The sequence below is a fragment of the Pteropus vampyrus genome, unplaced genomic scaffold (genome assembly GCF_000151845.1).
Source record: "Pteropus vampyrus isolate Shadow unplaced genomic scaffold, Pvam_2.0 Scaffold72, whole genome shotgun sequence".
NCBI lineage: Eukaryota > Metazoa > Chordata > Mammalia > Chiroptera > Pteropodidae > Pteropus > Pteropus vampyrus.
In genome coordinates, this window is record NW_011888853.1 from 463,394 (window position 1) to 481,756 (window position 18,363).

General features: G+C 58.1%; 1 protein-coding gene across 1 annotated transcript in view; it reads right to left on the bottom strand.

The window, feature by feature from the left end:
* Positions 1 to 261: 261 nt before the first annotated feature.
* SDK2 (sidekick cell adhesion molecule 2) overlaps positions 262 to 18,363 on the bottom strand; it is a 98,749-nt gene continuing 80,647 nt past the window's right edge. Inside the window, 6 exon segments of the mRNA XM_011362052.1 lie at positions 262 to 615; positions 9,699 to 9,825; positions 11,911 to 12,049; positions 12,366 to 12,506; positions 13,770 to 13,934; positions 17,543 to 17,668. Of these exon segments, the coding sequence (XP_011360354.1) occupies positions 262 to 615; positions 9,699 to 9,825; positions 11,911 to 12,049; positions 12,366 to 12,506; positions 13,770 to 13,934; positions 17,543 to 17,668 (1,052 nt within the window).

Consider the following 18,363-nt stretch of genomic DNA (forward strand, 5'->3'; position numbering starts at 1 on the left):
TAGCTGCCCCGCAATGCTGTCCAGGCTTCGAAGGAGCCGCAAGCCCCACGATCGATCGCGAAGCTGCCCAACGTGTCCCCTCCGGCCACACGTGTCCCCTCCTTCTCACGCCGGCCTTGCTGGCCCTGGAATCTCTGGAAAAACAAACTCAGGAGGTGAACAGGTGACTCGGTCTCTTGGCGTTTTGGTTTTCTGGCAGGCGCGCGGGAGGGGCGGAGGGGGAGCTCAGGGCCATTTTTCTTTCTTTTTCCTCTTCGGACGTCAAACGAATGACGAAAATCCTGCTATAGGGGCCCGGGAGCCAGGGGTGAGGCTGCTGGGGGGGCGGTAGAGGGTGCTCTGCTGGCTCGGGGGGTTCGGGGGGTTTTGGGGCGTTGGGGTCCGGCTGGCCTTGGGCCGAAAGAGGCTGCCCTGCGGGGCGCCGCCGCTGTTGACGATGGCGGCGCGGTCCGGCTCCCCCGAGTCGCTCTCCGGGTAGCTGTTCGCCTGGGCCCGCGAGATGCCCTTCTGCTGCCTCCGCCAGGAGTTGTAGTAGGTGGGGTCGCTGATGTAGTGGTTGACGAAAGAGTGGGCCTTCTGGTGGCTCAGGTCCACCTCGTACTCGCTGTCGCTTCCCTGGGAACAGAGAACCGGGCGGTCAGCGGCTCCATGGGGACAGGCCAGCGTGCTCAGGGCTGGGGGACGCAGAGCGAGCACTCTGGTGCGAATGTCTGCTCCGCCTCTTCCCAGCCCCGGACTCTGTGACCTCTTCCCTCTGCCTTGCGCGTCCTTCAGAGCAGGTCACGGCACTGGGCCCGTGGATCGGAGGGTCTGAGTTCTAATCTCTTTATCTAAAAATCGAGGCGACATTCACATCACCTAAAGGTAAGCGTTTTAAAGGGTTCAATCCAGCGGCATTTAGTACATTCATAATGTCATGCAGCCATCACCTCTCTCTGATTCCAAAGCAATTTTGTCCCCCCAAAGCAAAATGCTGTACCCATTAAGCAAAACTCCCCGTTCCTCCCTCCCCAGCCCGCCCCCACCCTTCCCCGGTGACCACCAACCCGTCTCCCGTCCCTATGGTTCTGGTTCTACCTATTCTGGCTAATTCATACAAATAGGATCACCCAACAAGTGACTTCGGTGTCTGGCTTGTTCCACTTAGCAGCATGTTTTCGAGGTTGAATACATCACGCCTTTTTATTTTGAGTATTTCTGAAGTTTTGACATCCGGGGCCTTGCTGACAGGGCCGGTCAGTTCCCAGAGACGGTGAGCAGGCTTTCACGCCCAGAGCCCACACTCCACCCCTCTAGTGGGTTCTCACACACAGACTCACCATCCCCTGCCCCTGACCACCCCAGGGCCCGGAACCGAACCACGGGAGCCCCGGAGTTTATTCCCGCCAGCCTAAGCCTGCTGCCCCAGCTTTGACTTTCTCGTGGGGTCCCCAAGGGCTCCTGTCCAGGTCTCCTTCCTGCTCCCTCTGCCTCCTGGCTGACCCTGGGGCTGACCCTGGGGCTTCCCTGTGTGGTTCTGCGTAGCACAGCGTGTCCTCTCTTTGGGGGGAACCGTTAACAAACTACATTTTCAGTAGTGGTCATCTCCTACATTGGCCTCACCATACCTGAATAATAACAAAACCTACTTTTCAAAATAAAGGTTCACGCACGATTTACAGAGTTCTAATCTTGGTCCAGGCCTCTGACTTCCTACGTGACTGGGGACAAATCCAGGGCCAGATTATAAGCTCTCTAGAGGCTCCTGGCACTTAATGAATGCTGGTGCTCACCCATGTGTGATCCAAAATAAAAGCAACATTTATACAATATGCATAAGAAAAATATCAACAAAAGTTGAATTTTCACGCGATGACTGTCCTGAAGCTTATAAAAAGAAACATATCTCATTATTCTTGGTGTCTTTGGAACATGTGTCATCTGCCTATTGGGGGAAATCGGCACGAGACAAGAGTCAATCTGGGCTGTAAAATAAAATAGCATTGGGATCTCAATTGTAGAGCTAAAAATATCGTGCGCCCCCTCCCCCACCCCTAGCTCCCTGCAGCGTTTTGAGAACTAAGAAGAAGCAGATGGGAACGCCCTTAGAACTCTCTGGAAGAGAGGCACTCTGATTTTAGTGAACAGTACATGCGCCACAAAATACAGCTCAGAAGACCACGCTCGAGTCGCTGCATCACCCAGCTAACGTGTGCAGGGAGGCAGCACATTAATTCCAGCGGCCTAAGCAGAATACACTTTGCAGAAAACCAGCGGCAAGGAAACCCAGTGAGCCCAAAACAGACGAGTCTAGGATGATCGGCGGCTTTCAGGTAAAGACACTGAAGAGCTGACCTTGCCCTTGCCCTGAAGGGTCTGAGCTATGGGAGATGTAACTCGTACTTGGGAGATGTAACGCTTACTTCTTCTCAGGAACTCGAAGTCCTTTAGGCAACTAGACCCTCAAGAGAAATAGCTGCAATGTACAGAAATATAATGATACCAACCACAGAGCTTGTTGAATTTTCAAACCTCTGTGCTGTAGCCACTATCGTTACATGAGTTTTGCCCAAGGAAGTGATTTTGATGAGCGGGGCTTGAACTAACATCTGCCTGATTTTTCCAAAGCCCCGCCCCACATGCATGCTCTGATCTACACTCCTGCTTAGAGGTGACTAGACAGGAAGGAGACCCTTTCTCCCCTCTCATGGGGATCAATACCTCCTAGTCTGTCAGCTAATTTCCGTCCTCTGGCCCCTCCCTTCCCCACAGGGGCCTGCCACCCTCCTCACCACCCCCAGCAGACACACCCAGGACCTCAATTTTCTCCCTGCTTCACAGGACAATGGTCGCACCTTCTCTGCAGGAGGCGGTGCAGCACAATACAAGCCCCTTTCTTTGCCTACTGCCCAGCTGCTGGCCCAGGAGGGAACAAAGGGGCCGCAGAGACCGGAGGGCTCCATATGCCAAGAGCAGGGAGGGGGGCGGAGGGCTGGTGCCTGGGGTTGGGGCGAGGCTGGCCCCAGGCCGGAGAAAGCTGAGCAGGCAGTGGTGGTGCCAGTGAGGCTGGAGGCTGGGGGTCCCTCTGGTCCAGGGGTGGTGAGGGTCTGTGAGTGTGGGGGTGGGGGCAAGAGCAGGGTGCCCTACAGCTTTCCCTACAGGTTAGGTCTCTCTGGGAGAGGTTCTAGAACTTTGGCCAGCCTCCGGGAGGAACCCCCAAATCGCTGGGCGCCCGTCCCAGAGTGAGCGAGTGTCTGGGGTCGGGGGTGACGGTGGCTTGGTGGCATTCTGATTCTGTCCCTAGGTCAGTTTGGACCCATCGTGTGTCCTCTTTCGGTGTCAGCATCCTTGTCTATAAGACAGGTCGGTCCCTGCAGTTCACTGGGTGACGTGAGGTCATGTGAGCAAACGCCCTGAAGGGTGCTGTCAGGGAGAGAGAGAGGGTGGGCTTGGGTGGCAGGGGGCCTCGGAGCTCCCCAGGAGGAGGACGACGCACAAGGGGCCAGGGGGCGGGGAGGCTGACTCGTGCTCGGGCAGCTCCCCCGCCCCCCATCATCTCCCTGACGGTGGGGTGGGGTAGGGGCCTCTCCCGCCCTCCTCATGGAGGCACAAATCTCAAAGCCCATTCATCCAGGCATCTGAGTCTCACCAGCTGCCATCTGTTGAGCACCTACTGTGTGCCAGACACTCCGTGGGGCAGCATTCCTGAGGCAGGTGACAAAGGGAGAGAAAGAAGAGCTGGGAGCCGATGAAGCCAGCCTGCAGGAGGGGCAGGGGGTAGCGTTTGGTCTGCCCCCTCCCCCCCAAGCTGAAGGAGGGGGGTCTCTGCATCAGCGACTGCTCTCCCGCCTCCTTCTCCATGAACATCTGTTTCTTTTCTGGGTGGGGGTGGGGTGAGAAGAGAAGAAAGCGAGCAAGGGGGGGAAGGGGGGCTCCCATTCCCGCTTTCAACTCTCGCTGGGCCCTCAGCCCTCGGTAATTGAATGCAGCTTCCCAGTAACCAGCCAGCACAAAGGCGGCCTTTCATGGGCAGCCCCGCCAGGCGGTCAGGCGGCTGCTTCAGCTCCCGGGCCTCTTCACAGCTCCTCAAAGCCACTCAATCAGCAATTACCGGGGTCTGGGGAGGCGGAGCGCAGACTCCAGGCCTGGTAATGGGAGCTGGGAGGGGGCTGGCGGGAGGGAGGACCCCGAGAAAAGATGGGAACAAAAGAGAGCAAAAGAGAGGGAGCGAAGGGAAGCCTTTGCTTCTCTGCTCCTTTCTCGAAGCGGGAATTTCTGCATCGGGCTCAGCAGGCCATGCAGAGGGTGCCAGACAGTCTTGGGGACCAGTATTGAGACCTGGGGCCAGGCAGGGTGCCCTCATCCTGGTGAATCTCACAGTCACACAGGAATGTGTTGTCTCAGATGACGGTCACCCCATCTGAAAGCAGAAGCCGCTCCCACAGCTGTGGTCCCAGGCACTCCCCGTACCCAGTCTAGTCCTCACCCGTGAGTGAGCCGGGCCTCTCCTGCAGGGGCTGCAGCCACCTGGACGTTGCAGGTGGGGTAGGGGAATGTCCCCCCTTGAGGCACAATTCTATTGAGCTTTGGACAGCTTGTACTAAAATAGTTGGAAATCTCCAGCTAATGTTTTTTCAAAAAGTTCAGCTCAGACACACATGCTACCTATGTCCTTATAGGTCAAGTGACAGGCAATGTGTGCCTGCCCTCAGCTGTCAGAGATGCCTGTGGTCAGGGGGTCTCCCTGAGGTCGCTGGGGCATGGAATGGGTTCAGGGTCAGCACAGGCCTCCCCGTCTCAACCTCCGCTCTGTGCTGGGCAGCTGGGCGAGGTCAGGCTGGAGCAGACACGCCCCAGAGCCCGCAGGACCTGGCTCTGAATCCCCACGGCCTGCCCATCTGAGCTCTGTGATCAAGGACTTGCTGCTTGAACGCTCTGAGCCTCGGTTTCCCCACCTGTTCAGTGGGGATCCTCCCACTTGCACAGAGGGGCAGTTAGAGGTTCAATGAGCATGTATGAAGCATGCTTGGCACATGGCAGGTGTCCAACAAGCAGCTCCGCCTCCTCCTCCCCAGGCTCTCTCTGCCCTGCCTGGGCTGTGAGCTTACACAGCTTGGACTTCCTGGGCCTGCGGAGGTCAAGCTAAGGAGAAGCAGGAGATGGGCCTCCCTGAACCTATTAGACTCGTGGTCCAAGCTCATGGGCCAGGGGCAAGCATTGGTAAAAGACGGGAACCACAGCAGAGGGAAAGCGATGACAACACGACCGCTACTCCAGGCAAACGCAAACCCGAACTGCTCCCTTCTTCCTACTTCCAGGCCTGGATGAAATGCCACCTCCTCCAGGCAGCCTTCCAGGAGCCTCCAGGAGGATATGGCCGTCCCCCAGGATGTCTCAGAGTACTTTATCTGCCACTGTACCACAGGGAACAGGAAGCCTTTTGTTTGCCACTTTCCTCCCGAGGTTAGTTACTGTGGTGATAATGCTTTAATGAGAAATGAAAATGTGATTGTTTATACACATGTGGTCTTTTCTAATAGACTGTAGCACAGCATAATGTACAGTTCGTAAGAGCCTGTCTGGCTCGCTCCTAAAGCCGCCACATGTAAACTGGCCCTGTTTAGTGGGTATGGAACAAACAGCCATTAAATAAATGCACCAAGGGAGGAATTGTGGATGAAAAAGGGGCCACGTACTAAACCTGACAAGCTCTGGGGAGGCCCGCCTGGTGGGGCCCACAAACCCCAAGACCAAAACAACCACACTGGGTGGTCTGAACATAAAAATTCCCAACTAAGAGTGGGTCATGGCGGGTAGTCACGTCCGAGGCCTGTGGCTTCCCTGAAGTCTAACTTTGAAATCGTCTATTGTCTTTGTGCATCTAAGATGACGGACCTTTGAAACAGAGTGATCTTCGAATCCAGACCTGGCGTGAGGCCACACTTATCCCATGGCCCACGTTCCGTCTCTAAGTGCTATCAACGTCGCCTTTCCCGCACCCACCAACGTAAAAGAAGTCTATGTCTCTCTGTTTTACTTTTTATCCAATCCCAGAGATTTTCCTGCTTTGCTTTCTCTCGCCTCCTCCTCACCTATGATCGATGAGTTTCCTGCAATCAATAATCCCCTCACGTCTCCTCCTTTGATTCTAATGTACAAAAGAAGCTGCCAAACTTCTCCGGAGCATTTTCTCAATCTGTTGAGATTTGGCTTCCTGGCAATGGAGGTCAGTTTGGCTCAAATAAATCCTTAGATGACTTTTCCTTAGGCTAGACGTTCATTCGTCGACTGAATGAACTAGGTTTCGAGGAGGGCAAACCCATCCTTACCCCTCCCCAGCGGCATGCAGGGCCCAGCTGTGCCCGGTGCATAGTAGGTATGCAGAGGGACTAGAGATGGAGCCTGGCCTTGTGCTGGGGGCTCCCGACACCCTCTTCTCCTTGTCTTTACCTGAAAACAGCGACAATCCCTGACCTCTGAGGGTTAGGTGGCGCCATTCTCACGCAGCCTGTAGTCATTCCCGGCTGCTACTTTGGGCTCCGTAAATGTTCGCTCTTATGATTCGGCGCTCAGTATTCACAATATAACACCTAATCTGTCCTGTATATTCCCTACTTTTTCACATAGGCTCGAGTCCATTGCAATGAGCTTAAAGGGGCGGCCGGGATGGCACAGAGACCCGAACGGCGGGCGGTGAGCAGAGGCGTGGGATTTCTTCTCCATTGAGATTTTCTTACATGCTAAGTTTGGAATTCTGCTACCAAACGTGGGCTCTTACTTTGAAAATGAAGTTGGAACACAGCTGTACTTTTATTTAGAAGTCCTATCAAATAAGCCGTGGGCTCTTTAAACCTCAGGCTTTGTGTCTCCCCAGCCTGGAACCCCCTTCTCCAGCAGCTCTGGAGGCGCAGTCCCCACCCCCACCCCGTGCTCCCTGGGGAGCCCCAGTCCCTCCATCCCCTGTCCTTCCCCCCTCCAGCCTCCGCCACAACCCCCTATGGCCTTTCTCACATGGTGTCATGTGTGTCTGTTTATAAGTGACGTGGACTCCCGTTTATTACCGTATCACAGGGAAACGGCTGGCAGATCTCCACTGATTTTGGAGAGTGAGTTTTGGGTGGTCTGACTTAGAATATAAACCAGGCAGCACAGGCAAAATCCACTCTAAGAGGACCTGGGGGAAGGGGGACTTCGAAGCACAGGCAATCCCTCTCCAGAGCAGCAGACGCAGAGGGGCCGGCCTGCGCGGGCCTTAGGGACATGCACTTGCAGAAACCATCACAGCAGGAGGACTAAAGGTGGCATCCGCCATAAGCCCAGGACTGAAAGTCACAACAGTGGACGCTCACAATCCAGACACTGATGTGCCATCGAGTGGCTCCTCACGGGGGGGGCCAGTGAGCAGTCACCAGATCTCATTATTTGTGTCGGTAACAAGGGCGTGACAGGGAGGCCAGCAGCTCTGTCTCCAGACTGTCCCCTCCAGCCCATGGGGAGCTCCTGGGAGGCGGGGCTGTATCCCCATCCCCTCCATGTCCTCACAGTACACGTCGGAGAAATGAGTGTTGAGGAGCCAGTGTCTGCTCACCTCCCTGGACGGGTGTGAACATCCAGGCCCCCTTAGCTGTTAAGGCACAAACTCTCGTGTGACCCCAGAGGCACAGACGAGAAGCCACTGGCTGAAGCAGGGGCCCATCATCCCCTCACTGAACCCCAGCATCACACGGCAGTATGCTTGGGGTGCTCTTGGCAACACTTAGGGGCTTAGGGTGGTGGTGCTTTACGAACAGGTGTGGGAGCCATTCACCCTCTTAACAAGGGCGCATTCAACAATGGCACAGCATGCCTGAGCTCTGGGCCTGGGGGACACGGGCGACTGATGGCTGCACACTCTCAGGGTCTCCCCGGGCTCTCACATCTCTGAGGACAGCCTTTCGGAGGGACCCGGCCACTGTGTAGCGTGGGCGAGGCTGCGAAGGACCCCCCCCCCATCCCGCAGACAGTGAGGCGTGGAGCTGGGTTTCAAGGCCAAGGCCAGCACCGACCACAGCCAAGGCTGCTGCTTTCCAAATGGACGGCTGCTTTTCAAAGCGGCCATTGGATGGGGCCAGTCAACCAGGCCAGTGGCCCTTTGTCCAAAGCTGCGGGAGTGTCTTTCTTTCTGGGGAACGGACTTTAGTGCCTGTAGCACTTTCCCCTGAGTGTCTGTCTTTACCCTTTGAAGATGGGCTTAAGTTTTTGGGTTTTTTTAAAGATAATTCATGCAGAAGGTCAATGGAGGCTGGCCAGAACAACATGGGGAGGCCCTTTGGGTGGCCACCGCCTTGCTCTCTGTAGACAGGAGCAGGGCTTAGAGAGTTCCCTGGTAGGGTGAGTCCCTTTATCTTTTATGAATTTTACTTTGATCTAAGTGCTCGCCACCGTCTTTGGGGAGAAAGAAAGAAAAATTATGCTTCAGGGCAGCATGGCCTTGTGAGTCCCTACATTTATGTGGCTGCAAGGAGTTAAATACTTATAATGAGATGCCACAACCTGAATCATGTGAGTCCCTGCGTAAGCCAGGCGAGGTTGGGGACTCTGTCCCTGCCAGCTCTGAGCGGGGGTGTTAGCTCCGGCCGGCTCGGCTGTGCCAAGCCCGTCAGTAACCTTGGAGCCAAACAAACCAGCAGTGGGCGAAAGGCCCTCGGTCCACGGGGCCCACAGCTGGATCCCAGGCTTGCTGGCACCTCCTACACGACCGACAACCCTGTGCCCTGCTGGCCCCTCTTCCTTCTCGTCCTCTCCTAGGACCGGGCAGAAAGGTCCAGGGCGTGGGACACGCTGGCCTTTCTCGGCCCTTCCTTGGCAACCACCAGTCTCAGCCAAGGCCGAGAGGGCTGCAGTGGGAGGCCATAACATCACTGCATTGGAATGCACTCGGCCCCCTCTCCCCATAGCCTGGGACAGAGTGTCCCGTCGTGGCCCACCTGATGGCAGCCTCTATAAAGCTCTGTGTCTCCCAGAGGCACCGTCTCCTTCCGAATAGAAGAGCTGACATTTACTGAAGAGTTGTCGTGTGCCAGGCCCTATGCTGAGCTTCTCTGAGCCTGATCACAGCAGATCCTTTGCACAGGCCCAGGAGACAGCCTGTAATTACTCACGCCCATTCTACAGATGGAGAAACTGAGGCTCAAAGATGTTACACACCACACCCAGGACACCCCAGCTCAAAGGCAGCAGAGCCAGGATTCCAATTCAGGTCCGAACCTCCAAAGCCTAATGCCTCACCAGTCTACACCGACTCCCATCCTTGGGGCCCGAGAGCACCCAGCCTTCCATTTCTGGGGCGCATTCTGACCCTCACTAGCTCGGCGAATTGGTTCCCCGGCCTCTGGCGATGCAGGCTGCTGTGTCAGCCTCCCTCTCCAGGCCTGCGCAGGCCTATGCAGGTCAGAGTGATTGAACGAGCATGTGGGGTGACTCCTGAGAGTCTGAGGACCATGCTCTTGGGGGACCGTTTCGGGGACCCCACTAGCCCTGGGTGCAAACTCTGAGCACAGCCTGGGAGGTGGTGGCTGGCCGACATGTGACCTCCGGATCGTTTGCTGGGGCGCCTTTGTTTCTATGGCCCGTAGGAGAGGAGGAACGGGCGCCCCTGAGACGGTGCTCATGCAGGCCCCCACTCTGGGAAGGGCTGCTCTGTCCCCCTCTCTGGGACACCTGGCCTTCCCGCCCCTCACCTGAGAGTCAGAGATTTCCGAGGGCTTCTCAGTCAGGCTGCTGCTCTCCGCCTGGATGAGGTCGTTGTATTTGGTGACATCCTCATCTGAGTAGTGCAGGCTGCCCGGGCTGGGCCGGGGCGGAGACCTAGGGAGAGAGTGGGGTGAAGCTGAGGGGCGGCCTCGCTCAGAGCAGCCGACCCTGGCCGGGGGAGGCCACGGTGCGGCCTCGAGGCCCGCAGGCCCTCGGAGCTCTCTATCTTACTGTGTGCTCTTCACAGGCCTGCATCTTGGAAGGCGAACCACGGGCCGGAGACCCGCCTGGGGTGGGGAAGGCTCAGGGAGCACAGGACCATGGGAATCGGCCCCAGGGAAAAGGCAGAGGGGGGTGTTGAGTGCGTGGGTAGCAACTTGATTTTCCACTTGTGGTTCCAAACCTCAGGCATGGGGACCACCTGGCTGCGAATGTTCCAAAGCGTTCTCAGGGGAGGCCTGGAGACCAGTGCTGCAGACAAACTCCCCCCTTGTAACTCTTAAACTCTCAAAGTGATCTTAACCCCCTCCCGATCTGGGAGACCAGAAGTGGTTCCAGCTGCTAAGTCACACCCTACCTGCGAAAAATCAGCCCAGAGGAAGCTATGTAATGCCGGTGAGTTAGAGGCTGGGTTCTGAGTCATTGGAGCAAACACCCAGAACAGGGCGCCCCGGGCCCTCCACGATTCTAACTTAAGAATGGGGTGCAGGAAGGGCGCTGCTCAGGGCTTGATGCCCCGAGATCTGCCCAGGCTGCTCCAGAAAGGTTTCTCTGGAACCGTGGCTCTGAACCCCGGCCGTTGGCACGGGGGTCTATGGCTGTTTGCTGCAGAAATGTTGCTCTGAGAATACGCCATGGCCTGGGGAATACGTCACAAGCAACCCCGAGCCCTCCAACCTCCTGTGCTGCATCTGCCCTGATTTCATTCCAGTCGACACAGCCCCATCTCTAAATTACTTAAACACGAAACAATAACCGTATTAACAGCAGCTTTGTGTAGACGAGACAGGCAAAGGCATGACACAAAGAGGAAGGAGAAGATGGGGTGCCAGGCCAACGCTGTCTCATCGACATGCAGGGTGAGTGGGGGGGAGGGGGCCTGGCAGTGTCACATGGCTGGTCAGGCCCCAGAGCTTGGGGCTGGTTTGGTGCAAACGGCATTTCTGTGTACGCCCAGCAGTGTGGGGACGCTCGGGGGCTGCGGTGTGTGTACTCAGTGGGCGTGAGAGGCAGGCGAGGCCGGATCATTGGTGAAATGTCCCCTTGTTCCACGTGGCAGGGCCCTGGAGCCAGCCTGGCGGGGCTGAGGCCACTGTGGCCTCAAATAGCCCTTTCTTTGGGAAGCTGGCTTTGGCGCGGGATGGGAGCTGGCATGCATGTGTCCTCTCCCCGTGTCCTCCTGAAGGACACACACGTCACCTCTTCCCTCCAGGACCAGACATGGAGAAGTTCTGTGAGCCGCCCCTGGCCTCGGAGATGGGCAGCCCGGCGGGCCACTGGGAGCGGGCCTGGGCTGGGGACGAGCCAGCGGAAGCAGGAGTGGGTGTGTGCCATCAGCCTCGTCCTTCTGGGTTGGCTGTGCTTAGATGCTGCCCTTTGAGGACGATGCTGACAGTGTGGATGTGGGTGGAGGGTGGGGGGTCAGGCGGGAGAAAAGTGCCCTAAAACTACAACGGGGATGAGTAAGGACCCAAGGGACGGGATGTCTACACTTGGAGAGCTCTTTCTTTCCAGAATTTTGAGAAAGACAGGCAGGGCATTAGCAGCCCTGGAGTGCTCCTGGCGCCTCTCACTCAGCCGCGTCTGCCCAGCCCACCTTTGCTGGGTCCATCTTCCCTTAGGGACAAGTGACTGTCATGGCTTCAGGCGGCTCCTAGGAACAGCCGGCTCCAAACGGCGGTAGGTTGGTTTGAAAATCGTGCAAGTTATTTGCATTGTGCTGTCGCTGACAGAAACCCACCCCCTTGTGGCTTTCTCCCCGGTGTGCCCTCACCCGGGCTGCAGCCCCAGCCCCTGGCAGTGCTGCCTGGGTCTCGATGTGTCTTTTGCTGACCATTTCCAGCTGGAATGCCGTTTCTGGGGCACGGTGAAGCCAAGTGGGCACCGCCTGCTTTGTGGTCCTCCCAAGAGTCCTCCACACCTGGCGCTGCTGCTCCCCACACCGCCATCCTCTGGCCCCCCATGCAGAGAGCCCGCTACCTGGTGTACAGGCCGTTCTTCCTGCAGAAGGAGTTCTTGACGGACAGCCGCCGGTTGTTGAGTTCCAAGGCAGGAAAACTGCTTTCATCCAAGCTCATCATCTCCCCGTGGCTCAGGGCACCCGACTTGGCATTGTTCCCTGGGCGCGTGGGGTGGGGGGAGATGGACATCCGGTCACCCACTCCATCCCTGTAGGTCAGGTGGCTTCCCCTCCCCCAGCTGGCTGGGCTGCCCTCCTTTATTTTCCTTCTTAGAGCCGAAACCAAAATAAAAGATGGAGATTGTGCAAGAAGCCCAGGCTGCCCCACCGATCAGCACAGACGTGTTTCTGGGACAGAGAGAGAGAGAGAGAGAGAGAGAGAGAGAGAGAGAGAGAGACTCCCCCCGCCCCCCGCCAAAAGGGAGGCAGACATGCGAAAGTCCAGCCCGGCCAGCAGGGCTGGGTGCCGGCTCACCAGGGTCTGTCTTCTTGGCATACTTCTTGCTCTGGCCCCGGATGATGAGCACGAAGACCAGAAGCAGGATGAAGATGAGGCCGACGAGGGCGATGACCACCAGGAACCACCACTCCTCGTAGAATGGGTTGGCTTTCTGGGCTGGAACATGGATGGGGTGTCAGGGACAGGGCGCTCCGGCCCCTCCTGCTCCCGCTGGGACCCCACTGCCTGCTCTCAGGTATAGGTAGGCGGGGTCTGTGCCCTCTGAACGAGGTCGGACCCGAGACAATGTTTGGAGGGACAGTTTCATCCCCAGTGCCAGCTTCGACCCGTCGGGCTGCGTTGGGGGCTTTCTGAGGTTGCCTCTGGCCTCGCGAGGGGAGTGCTGGGATCGATTAGTGATGTCTGCTGGAGACACAGGTGGCCTGGGCGAGGGGCGTGTGCTTGCTGATTTTTCTTTTTCCTTTCCATTGCTACCCACAGCCCTACTACCTTGATAGGCAGACCTAAATTTGCCTCTGGCTTACCGTGAGCCTGGGAGAGCTTCTCTCCAGGTTTAGCTGGGAATGAATCTTTTCCCGGTTAGCAGAAAGCAGGGGGTGTTGGGAGGGTAAACATGAGGGGGTCTTTAGAACGCCTCTCCAGATGGGGCTCCCTTCCTTCAGAGCCCCCAGGACTAAGCGTTCTGCACGCAGCCAGGCTAACTCACGCCGCTGCCTCATGCGGGGCTGGCTTCTCTTTCGGTCCTGGAATGCTTATTTCCCACGACTTGGTTCTATCAGTCTGGGCAAGGGTGAGAGTGTGTGGGTGGAGGGAGGTGGCCGGGTTTCTGAAACTCGGCCGGCGAGGAGGAATTCTGAGTTATATGCTGCCTCCAGGGCAGAGGTTTTGGTATTAAAAGCGGTTGGTGGTTAGATTTGGGGTCACGGGTTTCGGTAGCAGAGGCCTTTGTGAGCTGGGACAGGCTCATGGGCGGGATGAGGGGAGAGAGGGGAGGATGGCAGCCCACCCCACCCAGGCACGGCTCAGTCCGGTCGGTGGGCAAGGCTCGTGCTTCTCTGGCTGCTGACTCTGTCTGTTTTGGGGGGTGGTTTCTATGGAAACAGTTTATAGCCTGGCGCCCTTGAATCTCCTGGGTGGTGAGCTCATGGAAGGTCTCATCTTGGGCCCACTGATTTGTCCACAAACCCACTGGGCACCCCACTCAGGGCTTCTGGAGTCCTTGAAAAGCAACCCCCAAGAGCCATTGTCCCCAGCTTCTTCTGGAGTTGCAAGCTGACCCAGGGCTCGCCGCTAGGAAGCCCTGAGAGGACGACGCATTTCGGTCCCCACCCCAACGCTTCCGGTGCTCCGATGCCTCTCCTTCCCCAGCGCCCCGCCTCTTCCAAGGGGTGCCCTGCCCCTCCCCCCACAGGCCGGTACCTGGCACAGACTGGGAGGGGCTGCTGGGCGCGCCGAAGCCGTAGTCATTGACCGCGATGACCCGGAAGTCATAGCTCACGCCGGGCCTCAGCATGTCCATGCTGAACGTGTAGGAGGTCACCTCCTTGGGGATGTCTTTGATGAGGATGTCCCACAGCCCCTCGTCTGCAAGAGCACAGACAGGGCAGTGCCCCGTGAGGGGGAGGCCCCCCATCCCACCCGTTGCCCCCTCTGGAACGCTCTGCCGACACCGATCCCAGTGCTTGAAGCCTAGTAGGTCCTCAGGAGATTTTGTTTTTTAAAGATACCTTTTTTGCAACATCCGGTCCTTTAATTCTTTTAGTGACAATATCTATAAAACATTAAAATGTGTACTATGCAGAAAATACTGTAACAAAGAACCCAATACCACCGACTGGAACAGACTCAGCACCTGAGCCCTAGAGGCAGGACTCTGTATATTCTGTTTTTCGTGTCATTAAAAAGTCCTGGTCGACGTGACTTTAAGTGGCTGGCTATGCATTTATCACATGGGTGGACCCTCCTGTATTTCACCAGACCCCTGTTTTTCCAAGCTCCATTCCTATTCAAAACGTATGTAGTAGAGACATCACACCAAAAAAACAAAAAAACAAAAACGAAAAACGAGGACTTTTTTTTAAACAGTTGCCGGAGGGGCTGGGGTTGCCTGTGAGGGTCTGGCCAGCCACCTCGTCCTGAGCCCCTGACTTTCTTCCAGGCTCACGCCCCTCGTCCGTGCATGCTGCTCCAGCAGAAGACACAGGAGGTTGGCAGGGGCCGGGCCAGATGCTCGATTCGATGGCCTCCGCCCTTCGGAGGAGGGCGAGTCCCCCGCTCCTGCCAGCACAGGCTGATTCCGGAACCAAAGTGTCGAGCCACCCTGGGCCCCAGTCAGCCTCCCTTCTTACGTGGGCCAGCGGCCCAGAGATTTTAGAAGGACCTCAGTGGGCTGAGCTCACAGGCCCCCCCAGCCCCCGGCCTACTCCAGGAAGGTGACCTAGCTGCCAGTGGGCCTTCCAGGGTGCACTGCTCTGGGCCGACCCCTACCGGCCCCTCCGGCCCCTCCAGCCCCTCCGGCTCCAGCCTGCCCTGCTTCCTTGTCTCTGAGCGGGGAAGAGCTGCCTTTCAGACCCCAGGGCCCCCCCCAACCCCCAACGCTCCAGCTCGGCCCCTCCCTGGGGCTGATGGATTTGGTTAGTTCCCACACCACACTTTCTGGCAGGTCCACCCCAGTCAACGATGCCACAGCCCGCATCATCGCTTCGGAAGTTTGGACCAAGAGTGTGGTGGCACCTGTGGAAGCTGCCTTCCTGCCCTTCCCGTCCAGACTCTCTAATTCTCAGGGGGGCTGGGGAGTAGGGGTGTCATCTGCTGTCCTCGCAGAAGGGTCCTGAGCCTTGGACACACCTTCCCTCTTGTTTCTTCGGTTTTGGGTGTCTGCCTCCCACGCACCCCATCTTCTGTTCAACCCCTTTCTCTGCTGGGCTGGGGACTCCTGGGCAGCGTTCATGCCTAATTCGTCCACATAGCCCCGCGTCCAGCATAGGTGCCCTCCGTCGCTGAATGAATGAATGCCAACCCTTCTTCCCTGGCCTCTTCAGTGCCCCCCAAACGTGTCCCGACTTCAGCGCTGCGTTCCTCGAAATCTAAAGCGTGGGGGGTGCAAATCCGTTTTTCTTCTGCGACTCTGAATTCCCTCATCCACGACAGGGACAGCGATGATAATGATCCTGAGGACAACACGACAGCGACTCTCATTCCTCGTCGAGCATCTTGGCTCTCAGGGCTTGGCTTTTCATCCCCACGGCAACGAGGAGGAGGAAGAACCGCTGGGCCCAGGTTGCCGATGAGGAAACCGAGGCTCAGAGAAAGCTGGACCATCTTCCCTGGGCCGCACGGCGCTAAGTAGCAGAGCCGGGGGTCAGCGCAGAGCTGTCTGACAGCTCTGGGCACTGAACCGTGTCCAGCACCGTGCCCAGCGCGATCAGCAGCCGAATCAGCGTCTGCCGATGGGCTCGGCCAGGGCCCGCTGCCTCCCAGGAGCTGGGGCCTCCTGCCTGCTGTCTGCCCTGCCTTGTTCTGCCCCACACAGAGACCAGGGTCGGGGCGGTGGGGCCAGGCCAGAAGCTGCTGGGACTTAACGGCGTGGCTCTGGCCTCCAGCCCTGGGGATCGGCTGATCTGCGGGGCGGGTCCCACTGCCCGAGGCTGCGAGTGAGGCCCTCGCTAGTCTCAGCGCTGGCCGCTCCGGGTACGTAGTTGGTTCTGCCCAGCGCACAGCAAGCACATCCTGAGGGTGAGGCCACATGTCGCCGGGGGCACGGGGGTGGGGGGTGAGGGAGACGCCCAGCTCTAATGGGGGCCTGCTCGCGCACACACACAGCCGCAGGGAGCGGCCGCCCCACGCTCCCTGGCCGCTCCTCACCGCCTGTCACGCCTGCCACCAGCCCTCGGGCTCTGCTCCGCGTCCCGATCTTCGGGGGGTCCTGCCGTGATCTTTCCTCAGTCCTTGAGTCCACCTGTATGGACTAAGTCGCAGCCCCCAGACCCGGAACACCAGGTCCCAGGCCGGGTCCCCCAGGGAACATAGGAAATTCAACAGGGCCAAAGTCTGGAGCCAACATTCCGCAGCCTGGCACCCCGGCCGGCCAGCTCGGGTGGGAAAAAACAGGCTCGGGCCATGGTGAGGCAAAGAACACAGCGGTCTCTCGGCCAACTCAGCAGCTGGCATCGGAAGGCCGGGAAGGGACCATCTGGAGCAGGGAGAGAGCCAACTCCACGTATACCTTCCAGCTACACGTTGGCTCTGGGCTGCAGGACGTATTAGCTTTTTGACTATAATTATCAGCCTAAGATTAAGGCGCTGATGGGGTGAAGCGGCTTCCAGGAACCACTGGGATTAACTATTTGCTCTCGAGATGACTAGGGCTCAGCTACCCCAAGAGATTAACCCTTTGGCACGGGGCTGTCTGATGCTGCTGTTAGCGGTGTTAGCCGGGCCGGGCCTGATGACCTCCTGACGTGACTGTTATTTGCTGCTCCAGTGGCCATCTTTTTTTAATTTCTTGATTTCAAGCCCCTAATCCTGGGTCCATGGAAGACCGAGAACAAGCCTCCAGCCTTTGCCGACTCTGACCCCTCTGACGAACTCGGACGCCGAGCAGCGGAGGGCGCTGGCGGTGGCCGAGGGCTCCCGCGGGTGAGGGGAGACGGGAGAAGCAGGTGTCACCGCGGCCATGAAACAGGAGCCTGCGGAGCAGCCCCCCGGAGCGACAGATCAGCCTCTCGTCTCCTGATGGCTTTGGAAGTCCCTGTGATTCGATTTCAGGCTTGACGGGAGAGGCTGGTACAGTTACAGGAACTGCCAAGACAGGCGTGATGGCAGAGACAGGCCTTAAAGAGACAGCTGGGGGCTCTGGGGGGCAGCCGGCCTTCTCACGGGGCATTGGTCAGTGGGGCTTGCGTGGAGGACGTGGCCGTGTCACTCATGTGACCTCAACTCTTTGCATATTTGTCTTCTTGAGTGACGCCTCCCCTGAGCTGGAGCTTACCTGGCACGAAGCACCGGTCTCTGGGGTGCACCTCCCCGTCTCCCCCTCACATAGGCCACCTCTAGCTTCACCCGGCATAGCACGAGCGCCATCTCAGGTGACAACAGACAGAAACGTGCCAAGTGGAGGGACTCAGGAAGGAGGGAGAAAGGAAGGTGAGGACGCCTGCTCCACAGGAAGAGCCGGCTCCGGGCAGGCGTACCTGAGGGCCTGGCCTCTATCACGTAGCGGGTGACGGGCCCCTTGCCAGGGTCTCCGCTGGACCAGTGGATGGCGATGGCGGAGCTGTACCGCACGATGATGGGCACGCCAGGTGGTCCCGGGGCGCCTGCGAACAGCACACAGAGGGCAAGGGATGGACGGGGCCCGACGCACCCAGCCTGTCTGCCTGTGCTCCAGCGGGAGGGGCCGGTGACAAAGCCAGCCCCAGCCAGGGGCGTCCGGAAACCCTGCACATGCCCGGGCCCGAGGAGTGCATCTCAGACAGGGCCCGCGGAATCCAGTGACATTCTCCTCTGGGTCACCCCCGGACCCTGAATTCCAAGTTTAAGGGTAGGAGACTACGGTATGTGGGTGATGCCTGGAGGGTGCCTGGAGCAGATTCCGGAGAGCGTGTGTCTCACCAGGACCCTTAGATGGGAAACCGATCCATTCACGTAGCCCTCCGGCGCCTCAGTTTCCCTATCGGAAAGGGCCTTTTGGAATGTGAGGCCCAAAGAGAGAGTCATGGGGGGCAGCACAGGTGGGTGAGACAATGGCAGAATAGGCCCATGATGGGAGGAGGTTGGTGTGGGGGGGACTGAAGGGCCCCCCGACATCTCTCCCGGCCCTACCTCCCCCCGTCCAAGCTGCACTTGCTGTAAGGCGGGGGGAGAGGAGCTGGGGCTGCAGCAGCCCTGGGCCTCTGCTGCTCGGAGGGGGAGGAACGGGCCTCTCGGTCCTGGCGGGAGCACGGACTCAGCAGCCAGGGCAGGAGCAAGTTCACTTCCACAGCGAGAGGCGTGAGCCAGCTCTGCCCACCAA